Source organism: Phacochoerus africanus, chromosome 9, assembly GCF_016906955.1.
Source record: "Phacochoerus africanus isolate WHEZ1 chromosome 9, ROS_Pafr_v1, whole genome shotgun sequence".
NCBI lineage: Eukaryota > Metazoa > Chordata > Mammalia > Artiodactyla > Suidae > Phacochoerus > Phacochoerus africanus.
The window spans coordinates 44805060-44816189 of NC_062552.1; the positions used below are offsets into that span (position 1 = coordinate 44805060).

General features: G+C 37.4%; 1 protein-coding gene across 2 annotated transcripts in view; it reads right to left on the reverse strand.

The window, feature by feature from the left end:
- MMUT (methylmalonyl-CoA mutase) overlaps positions 1-11130 on the reverse strand; it is a 28367-nt gene that overhangs the window by 17036 nt on the left and 201 nt on the right. Inside the window, exons 2-7 of one of the 2 annotated variants that reach the window (XM_047795271.1) lie at positions 10694-10963; positions 6544-6971; positions 4980-5347; positions 3817-3974; positions 2573-2744; positions 237-485 (exon numbers count right to left, since the gene is read on the reverse strand). In XM_047795271.1, coding sequence (XP_047651227.1) covers positions 237-485; positions 2573-2744; positions 3817-3974; positions 4980-5347; positions 6544-6928 — 1332 coding nt within the window. In that variant the 5' untranslated portion in view covers positions 6929-6971; positions 10694-10963. The remainder of the gene's footprint in view (positions 1-236; positions 486-2572; positions 2745-3816; positions 3975-4979; positions 5348-6543; positions 6972-10693; positions 10964-11130) is intronic. The other variant, XM_047795270.1, reaches the window with a different exon arrangement.

Genomic DNA, 11130 nt, shown 5'->3' on the forward strand with positions numbered 1-11130 from the left:
TCAGTCTTTTAATGTTAGTTGTCTTTTTAATCTCTGAACATAATAATACAAACACAAATCTATTTTTAAATTAAGTTTCAGTTTTAAATACTATAAAATCAAACCTAAAATTCTCTTTTCTCACTTTACAAATCTTGATACAATTCTACAAATGATTTGATTTATAATTCAAAAATCTATAAATCTTTATAAACGTGTAAATCTTGAAAGCAAAGTTTCAAAGAGGAGACACTGACCTTCAAGGCAGCATCATAAACGTCGTTTGTGAGTGATTCCATCATATATGAACCTCCCCAAGGATCGGCCACTTTGGGAATCCCAGATTCTTCTTGAATAATGATTTGTGTGTTCCTGGCAATTCTAGCACTTTTCACCGTTGGCAAACCCAGGGCTTCATCAAAAGAATTTGTGTGCAAAGACTGAGTTCCTCCAAACACCGCTGCCATTGCTTCTACTGTAGTACGAATGATGTTATTGTAAGGATCCTAACGCATTTAGTAAAAAGCAAAAAAAAAAAAAAAAAACAAGGCAACAGTTGATATATATTGAAGCTGTAAAAGATGATATGATTAAGCAGGGGTTGATACATACTTTCTTTGCCAAAGTTTGCATTAGTCTTCAGAATATCAAATAAATTTAGACCAATTAGTAAACGAGCCAGACTTACAGAATTACGTGCGTAGTCTGTGCTAAGGCACTAAAACACTGCCTCATATAATCATCTGAAATATTAAATACTTGTGCTTATTTTTTATTGCCTACTCTTCTATAAGTGCATCATGAATGGTTACCTTGTTGACTTAGATTATTAGCATCTTTCAGCTCATAATTCACCATCTCCTAATTATTGTACAAAGTATCTACTCTGATGCACAAAAGTAATGAGGTGCACAAAACTGGCAATGATTTATTAACAAATGATTAATAAAACAGGTGAAGAGTGGACTATGACAATAGGAAATATGGCCTCTGGGTCATTCTGTTCCTAGCTGTGATTTGGGAAAGTCATTGGTCCTTCCTGAACTTTAGTTTCCTTAGCTATAAAAATGAGGAGGGTAAAACAAAAATGATTACTAAAGTGCTTCCAACTCTGAAATCTATATTTCTCCACTTATAGGTACCTGAACTCATATTTAATATGGAGATGATTAGTTTTTATCTGCTTTTAAATGTATAAAAGCAATGTGACAATTTTTTTTTTTTGGTCTTTTTGTCTTTTTAGGGCCTCACCCGCGGCATATGGAGGTTCCCAGGCTAAGGGTCTAATTGGAGGTGTAGCCTCAGGCCTACACCACAGCCACAGCAACGCCAGATCCAAGCTGCGTCAGCGACCTATACCACAGCTCATGGCAATGGCGGATCCTTAACCCACTGAGCAAGGCCAGGAATCGAACCAGCATCCTCATAGATACTAGTCAGATTCATTTCTGCTGCTCCATAATGGGAACTCCCTAAATGTATAAAAGCAATATAACTTTAGCTATAAATTATTTTTAATGTTTCAAAATAATTTAATATATATGTAAAGAAAATGCATGTTTAAAAATATCATCACCACATAGTCTTTTAATAAAATGAAACAAAGTTGAAAAAGATTACCCAAGTGATAGTAATTTTTAAATGGTTTGTTTGAATGGGTGTTTATTTAAACACATAACTATCATAAAAGTATATACATATAAAATTAAATTTTACTGAAGAAATCTTGTTAAGAATTTTAACCATTAAAATTATTTACAGGAGTTCCTGTCATGGCTCAGTGGTTAACGAATCTGACTAGGAACCATGAGATTTCGGGTTCAATCCCTGCTTGTTCAGTGGGCTAAGGATCCAGCGCTGTCAGCTGTGGTGTAGGTCGCAGATGCAGCTCAGATCCTGCATTGCTGTGGCTCTGACATAGGCCGGTGGCTACAGCTCTGATTAGACCCCTAGCCTGGGAACCTCCATATGCCACAGGAATGGCCCAAGAAATGGCAAAAAGACAAAAAAAAAAAAATTATTTACAACAGAGAGTTCCCACTCTCTGATGCAGCAGAAACAAAGCTGATTATTATCCATGAGGATGCAGGTTTGCTCCCTGGCCTTGCTCAGTGGGTTGGGGATCCGGCATTGATGTAAGCTGTGGTGCAGGTTGCAGGTATGGCTTGAATCCTGCATTGCTGCAGCTGTGGCATAGGCTGGCAGCTGCAGCTCTGATTTGATCCCAGCCTGAGAACTTCCATATGCTAAGGGTGCGGCCCTAAAAAGCAAAAAAAAAAACTATTTAAGACAATATTAAGTTATAATTTTTACTTCTTCCTCATTATTACAATTTTGTTACTTTTAAAAAAGTAAAATACACAGCCAGACATGGAAGCTAAGAATTAAATGATTTTATATTGTTAACCACTAGAGGGAGCCAATTTTATTCATCATCATTTGTATAAAAATAAACATATGTATTACGCTTCAGAATAATTATGATTTTCAAATATTAGCAGATAACTTCTTAAGTCTATTTTTTCACTATGCCAAGTGCTTAGAAGAAAATATAGACTTCATTAAATTTCTACACTTTAAATGATAAACATACTTGCTCAGTAAGTGACCATCCTGATGTCTGACAATGTGCTCTTAGAAGAAGAGATTTAGAGTTTTTAGGCTGAAACATCTTCTCTATTAAGTGGGCCCAGAGTCTTCTCCCAGCTCTCATTTTTGCTATTTCCATATAAAAGTTCATCCCAATTCCCCAGAAGAAAGACAACCTGAAATAGTAACATTAAGTCCAGAATTTGATTATAAGTGGAAAATAAAACTATTTGTATCACATACACACAAAAGCCCAGATTTTAACTTCAAACAACTTAACTTGAACTAAAGTGAAAGCAGTGTGTTATAGGGAGAGGTCTAAGATGCAGAGGAGCAGGACGTAAGGCTCACCTAGTCCTACAAATACACTGAAAATATAACTACATGTGGAACTATTTTCACAGAAAATTTGCAAAAAACTGAATTATAATGAAAGCATGTATATTGCAGGAATCTCAAACCTATAAGAGATACTTCTGTATTTCAAAACAGAAATATTAATAGAACAAAAGAAAATCTGTCTTGAGTGTTATATTTCAATGTTATTTGTCAGAAGGTGCCAGTTAACTGTGTTCTCTGAATAGCAAAGGACAAGATTCCTCTAATTTACCAAGAAGTGCAGTCAAATTTAACTTTGATTTTTAATTATAAACAGTACTGGCTCATTCCCTCATTATTACTCAGCTAAAACAAAAGAATTTAGTAATTTTATATACATATAAATTCATTTTATCAATATATTTTGCTATACACTCATAAAATGGTCCTATGACTTTAAAAAAAATTAATTATTTACTTACTTTTCTTTTTGGCCACACCCCTAGCATGTGGAAGTTCCCAGGTCAGGGATTGAACACACACCATAGCAGCAACCCAAGCCGCTGCAGTAACAATGCCAAATCCTTAACCTGCTGAGCCACCAAAGAACTCTATGGCCTTTCTCTCTCTCTCTCTCTCTTTTTTTTTTTTGGTCTTTTTAGGGCTGCACCCATGGCATATGGAGGTTCCCAGGCTAGGGGTCAAATCGGAGCTGTAGCTGCTAACCACAGCCACAGCCATGCTAGATCTGAGCCTCGTCTGCAACCTACACCACAGCTCGCAGCAACAATGGATCCTTAACCCACTGAGGAAGGCCAGGGATCCAACCCATGTCTTCATGATACTAGTCGGGTTTGTTAACCACTAAGCCACAATGGGAACTCCTGATCTTCCTTAATGTTGAGACAATATTTGAGTTTAATTACTCACCTTGGTGCAAACTCATCAATTGTCAGGCCAGCTTGGAGTCCAGTTCTACAGTATTCCAATCCATCTGCAATAGTATAGGCCAGCTCCAGAATGGCATCGGCTCCTGCTTCCTGCATATGGTATCCACTAATTGAAATTGAATTAAATTTTGGCATGTGCTATATAAAATAATAAAAAATACAACTGTGAATAAAAACATTAAAAAGGTTCATTAAATCTATTTTCTAAAAGATGGTATTATTTTAAAATGATCAACTCAGATATACTAAGTAGTTCATAATATTAACTGAAACTATATAATGCTTACTGTGTTATATTCAACCCACTTTCCCTTTGCTATGAAATAACAGTGTAATCATAAGGTAGGTGAGAAGAAAGCACTGCCAGCAAAAAGTAAAGTGTGAATGATGGGGGAATATATAAATGAATTACTCAGAGGATATGAAGAAGCTTTAGGTTTCCCTATGGAGGGATTGCTGTTAACACAGGAATACTTTAAGAACTTTCTTTTCCCATCACTTTGGGAAAAATGAACATAATTCAGGGGTGAAACATTAGGAACCTCATTGTGGTTATGGATATAAGCAATATATATATATATTTTTTTCTTTTCATGGCCACACCGACCTATGCCGCAGCTTGTGGCAACACCAGATCCTTGACCCACTGAGTGAAGCCAGGGATCAAACCCACATCCTAATAGATACTACTCGGGTTCTTAACTTGCTGAGCCACAAAAGGAACTCTGTAAGTGATATCTTCTATTCCAGTTTTTTGCAGAAATAAAGCTGATGTTTTGACCCCCATCTCTCTGACACCAATGTCTATTTACAACTGAATCTGAACTCAAGAGAAATCAGGAAGTATAAATTATGAGTCCTCCCTGATTCTAACAATTAGCAGAATAAAGATTTTAACAATAAAGAAAATACAATAAATGTCTACTGCCCAGATTCAAAGGTGGTGACAGACCGTAAAATCAGAACATTAAAGGCCAAAAATAAAAACTAACAACACTCACTTATAAACACAAACCTACACCTTGGCCTTATACTACAACTATGACTCAGACGCAGTTATGATTTCAAATTAGGTTGTGGTATTTTATAAAAATTCCTACATTCAAAGAATTACAGCAAAACCCACAAAACCATAAAGGATACCTTTGCTGTATATTGGAAGATGTCAGCAATAATTTTCATGGATGGTTCTGGAGGAAAAATATAAGTATTTCTGACCATAAACTCTTTCAGTATATCATTTTGGATTGTACCAGTAAGTTTCTCTTTAGGTACGCCTTGCTCTTCCCCAGATACTATAAAAGTGGCAAGAATTGGAATAACTGCTCCATTCATGGTCATGGAAACTGACATTTTTTCTAAAGGAATTCCATCAAAAAGAATCTTGGTATCTTCCACAGTGTCAATAGCAACGCCAGCCATTCCAACATCACCACGAACTCGAGGGTTGTCTGAATCATAGCCACGATGTGTTGCCAGATCGAAGGCGACTGATAATCCTTGTTGACCAGCTAGATATATAAAGAAAAGTAATACTATTTAAAGAGTCTGGCATTAAAGTAAACTGATTTTCTTTTAACACTACTAAAAGTATTAATTCATCTCATCATAGAACACTTCTATAATAAACATTTTTATTCTCAAAAGTTAAAGATACTCTATTTCCTAAGAGCCTGTTTTTTCCCATGTGCTTAAAATACACAAAGTGAGTTCCAGACTTCACTACAATAAAGAATAGAAGGAACAAAACATGTCATTTATCTCATGTCTGAAGATTTTTTTTTTAACCTTAACAATTTCTGATAGAAAATACATATGTATTTAGGGCCGCTCCCACCACATATGGAAGTTCCCAAGCTAGGGGTCAAATCAGAACTACAGCCGCCTGCCTACACCACAGCCACAGCAATGCGGGATCTGAGCCACATCTGCGACCTACACTGCAGCTCACCGCAACTCTGGATCCTTAACTCACTGAGCCAGGCCAAGGATCAAACCTGTGTTCTCGTGGATACTAATCAGGTATATTACTGCTGAGCCATGAAAGGAACTCCTATAGAAATATTTTTAAGATTTATGAAAAGATATGGCTATTTATATATAGTTAACATAATTTAGTATTTGCATGCTCACTTATTTATGTTCTTGTCTTGGACATTCAACATTCTTAGAAATAAAATTATGAAAACCATGCAAAAAACTAAAATACACTACATGAGTTCAGTCCTCCATAGGCAATACGTGCTGATAGATCCTCAAGTTTAGCTTTCAAACATTATGATTTTCAGCACAGATCAAAAAGAAAACATAGTAGTTCACACAATTCCATTTTCTCCTTCAATTCCTATCCTGATGAGTTTTTTTGGTTTTTTGTTATTGTTGTTGTTTTTCCTGCTATCCTGATGGTTTTAATTAAAGGCTTCTCAAAGGCAAAGCTAATGTCTCTTTCCTTCATACAACTTTGCTTCATCTAATTCCTTTCACACCATGTGCAAGTAAATATTGTTTGCCTTCAAGAATTTAGCATTTTATTCTCGCTCATTTATCTTTTTGACTGTGGAAGTTGAAAAACATTCATTTTTTTCAGAGTATAGCCTTGACCACAAATTAACCAGGCTCCCTTCAAAAATAACCAAGACGAGTAAGTGTATATATATATATATATATACTTCATCATAAATATTAGGTCTCACATTTAAAATCTCACCCTTAATATTGTCCTTATAGAACTTATTGCTCTCTTCCACAGTACTGAAACCAGCATACTGGCGGATGGTCCAGGGCCTAAAGGTATACATGGTGGGATATGGTCCGCGTGTGAACGGCTTCACTCCTGGAAGTTCTTCAGGGAAGTCCTTGGTATCCCTGCTGGAATATAAGGGCTTTATGGAGATCCCTTCTGGGGTGTGCCATATTAGTTCTTCTGGATTTTTGCCTTTCAGCTGCTTTTTAGCCAGGGCAGCCCATTCTGGGTGAAGAGGCTGTTGCTGATGCAGAAGTCGCTGCCATACAAGCCTGGAGCCTGATGACTTTTTCAGTTGCTTCAGGTGATGAGGTGAAAGCAAAAAAAGCCGAGTCTTAGCCCTCAACATGATGGAGCATGGAAAATACCCAACAGGAGGAACAAGGACCAATCTAGAAAAAGCAGCACAATGTTAATGTATGTATGTATGTATGTATGTATGTGTGTATGTACATATGTCTTTTTAGGGCTGCACCAGCAGCATATGTCGGTTCCCAGGCTAGGGGTCGATTTGGAGCTGTAGCTGCCAGCCTACACCACAGCCACAGCAATGTTGGATCTGAGCCAATACTAGTCAGGTTCATTACTGCTGAGCCATGATGGGAACTCCTATATATTTACAAGAGTGTGGCAAAATGGGAGCTTATTGGTGAGAAGGGAATAGAGAAAAAGAGGGTATATTATTTCACCTCTTTTCCTTTTCTGCTCCCTACACATTTTATAACTTTGGTTCTTCTTCTCCATAACCACTATGATTGTTCCAGTTCTAGTTCTCTTCCTTAAGAGCCTCTTAGTTGGTTTTACTGACCAGTCTTAGCCCCCTCTCATCCATTTGACACACTGACACCAATGCAAATATGCTCATGTCACAGTTCTAATATTTTTCAAAGGCTCTGCATCATGTAGAGGATAGAGCGTAGCCTCCTAATTGATTTTTTCATTCAGGAGGTTTTCATTTAATACCTACTTTATTGTGTTGGATGCTGGAGAAAAAGTGGTGAACAAAACAAGCACTCGAGGCCCCCAAGACCTGATCCCTGCTTCTCTCTCAGAACCACCTCTGACTTTGAACTCCACATATTTTGTGTTCCAGAAATACTGGATTACCTAACTGGATTACCTACGTTCCCTACGTAGGACAAAGTTCTGTGACTTGCACTTGCTCATCCACTGGCCTAGAATGTTCTTTGGCTAAGGCATCACCTCCAGTACGGGGAGCTTTCTATGTGCCAGGCACTGCTTAAGGACTTTATATACAGCAGCAATTTTAATCCTTACTACACCACCAAGAGATAAGTATTAATATTATCCCCATTTTACAAATGAGGAAACTGTAGAGCTATCATTTAAACCTAGGAAGCAGAAAGTCCCAGAATTTAATTAATATACTCACAGCCTGTTCCTGAAGCTACAAGCTAGGTTAAATGGCCACTTCAGCAATCCATACTACACCACTGTTTTCCTCTTTATACACATATCATCTCCCACACTACAATACATTAGAACACTGTTTTTTAGGTTCATATAAAATATATTTGTTTAAATATGTTTTATGTTTACACAAAATACATGGTATAAAATTTCACATATGTATGTATGGGTATACACACACACACACACACACACACACACACACACTCTGCTAGTCTATAAACTGATCCAACATTATGAGTTGTATATTCCTAATAACTAGCAGAGTCTTACACTAAGTAACTAAGTTCAATTTCATCATTTTATAGATATAGAAATTAGAGCCCAGAGAAATAAAGAAATAAAGTAGCCTGATCAAAATTCCACACAGAAAAGCAGTAACTGTTCACCTAAATTACTAAATACTTGTCAGTCATATATCCTCAACTTGTAGAGACTAGTATTTTAAAAGATTTCAAATTGCAAACTTTATTAATATATTCATCATGCCATGTAACAGACAAGGCAAGAGGTGAGCTTAAAATTCTACCTTTTTTTTTTTTTTTTTTTTTGCTTTTTAGGGCCATGGCATATGAAGGTTCCCAGGCTAGGGGTGGAATCGGAGCTACAGCTGCCAGCCTACACCACAGCCACAGCAACACAGGATCCCTAACCCACTGAGCGAGGCCAGAGATTGAACCCGCAACCTCATGATTCCTAGTCAGATTTGCTTCCACTGCGCCGTGACGGGAACTCCAAAATTCTACTTTCTATACCATCCCCTGCCTATCAATTTATCGAAGCTTAAAATAAAATAAGAATACCAAATATTTGTTAGGGAGATGTGAAACAAGATGATCTTAATCAATTTAAGTATTTCTAAAATCAAATTGGCAATAAGTTTGAAAAGTCTCTGAAATGATTATGCCTTTTCACTGAGGGTCATCACTCCTGGGAAAGTTACTACGTAAAATACTTGTTCTTTACTTGAAGTGAAGAAAATTTAGAAACATCATCAATATCTAACAATGTAGGAATACGTGAAGTACAGTATACACAAATTATAGACTTTTTTTGGTCTTTTTTTTTTTAAGGGCCGCACCCGAGGCAGATGGAGGCTCCCAGGCTAGGAGTCAAATCAGTGCTGTTGCCGGCCTACGCCACAGTCACAATGCAAGATTCAGGCTGCGTATGCAACCTATACCACAGCTCACAGCAACGCTGGATCCTTAACCCACTGGGCGAGGTGAGGGATCAAACCTGCAACCTCATGGTTCCTAGTTGGATTCGTTTCCACTGCGCCACAATGGGAACTCCACAAATTATAGACTTTTATATAGCTATTAAAATGTTTAGGAATTAGGCCACACAAATCTTTGATGTCACAAGTCCGAAGAAGTATGGTGACTAGTAGAGAAAGGGGGGCAAGAGAGAAGCTTTGGGGTGATAGTCTTGATCTAAATTCCTACTACATAGATGTATTCGGTTTGTGGAAATTTGTCAAATTTTACAACTATGACGTGTACTCGTCTGTGGGTATATTATACCTAAGTTAAAATTTTAAATATGTCATGCAGAGTTCTATGGTGCAGCAGGTTAAGGATCTAGCATTGTTACTGCCGTGACTCAGATTGCTGCTGTGGTGCAGGTTCAATCCTTGGCCCAGGAACTTCCACATACTGTGGACGTGGCCAAAAAAATGTCTGCATAGTTTCCTTAAAATGGAGGTAAACTCAAAAAATACTAAATGAAAGATAAAAAATGTTAATGCAATGTGTTCAACTAGGTAAAAAAGTGCACAGACCAAAGTCTAAACAGATATATAACAAAAGACAATTCCTGTTATACTTTAAAAATTACTATGATTTTTATTCTGTTGAATCCATGGGGTCCTTGTCATCCATATTCTTGAGAGCCATAAATTACAAGTACTAGCTTAAAAAGTGGATGAGAAAAATAATTATAATTGAAACATTAGAGTAGTAATGATATAAAAAGTAATCTGAAAACTGCCCCAGACTAGATTGCAAACAGGTACTATCACACTCATTTCACACAAAATAGGTGAGGCATTCCTAAATCTGGACAGATGATAGGAAAGAGCCCTATGTGACTGACTTCCTGAAAATCACATGGTAAATAGGTAAAGGCTAGAAATAGATATCATTTTTAGATAGGAACACAACTTCTGCAAATGGCAATAGGATTTCCGAATTTTTCTCAGAAGATCTATCAGGAGAGGCTTTGGTATCCAAAGCAGCAACATGCAAAGCAAATATAAGTTACTGATGATGAGAATATGTTAAAAGGCATTGGTGAAGCAAGCCCACGCCCACCCCCCCTTAAAAATATGGGTAAAACACCTACATATAGTTCTGAATCAAATAACTTTCAAGTTTGTTTACATATGGTTCCACATTAACACTTCAGCAAAAGCTAGCCACCTCCAATTTTCAGCCAATTTGTGTCGGAGATGACAACATGTGGCATGCAAATTAAATTTGAAAATATTAGCATAAATAAATAAACAAGAAAATATTGGGAGAAAAATCATCGAGTAATTTAAAATTTGACACACATACACAAATATGTTATCCAGGGCTTTTAGCATATGAAAGATTGCTGTCTTTCTAGATAAAAGTGAGAACAAGTAATTTACAGTTTCATTTCAATTTCCACTTGTCTTTCCACCTCCTACGCTCACCTTCATCTATGAACACAGTCACTTCCAGTCCCGCCACCTCTTACAAAAAAACCTTCACAAGAACCGATGCCTAGAAGGGAGGCAGCTGTGGGACCAGCACATCCCTCCGGATTCCCACAATCGCCCTCTGCCTAGCGGAACTTCGGGGTGCCGGGGTGGCTACGGAAGACTGCAACATGGCCTCTGGGACTTAAAACATATTCTTTCCAGCAGTACCTCCACAGGACCGCGGACCTCGCTGAAATAAAGAGGTCGGTGGAGAATCTAAACCTAAGAAGAAGGTAGAGAAGAGCGAGATCCCATCACGTTAATAAGGTAAAGGAGGAGGAAGTTGGGAGGTTGGGACGAGGGAAAAGACCGAGGCTCAGAGGTCAGGTAAGGGAAAGAGAGAGAAGTCAGAAGAATGGAGGAATTTAAAAGACTGACATGCCTCACGG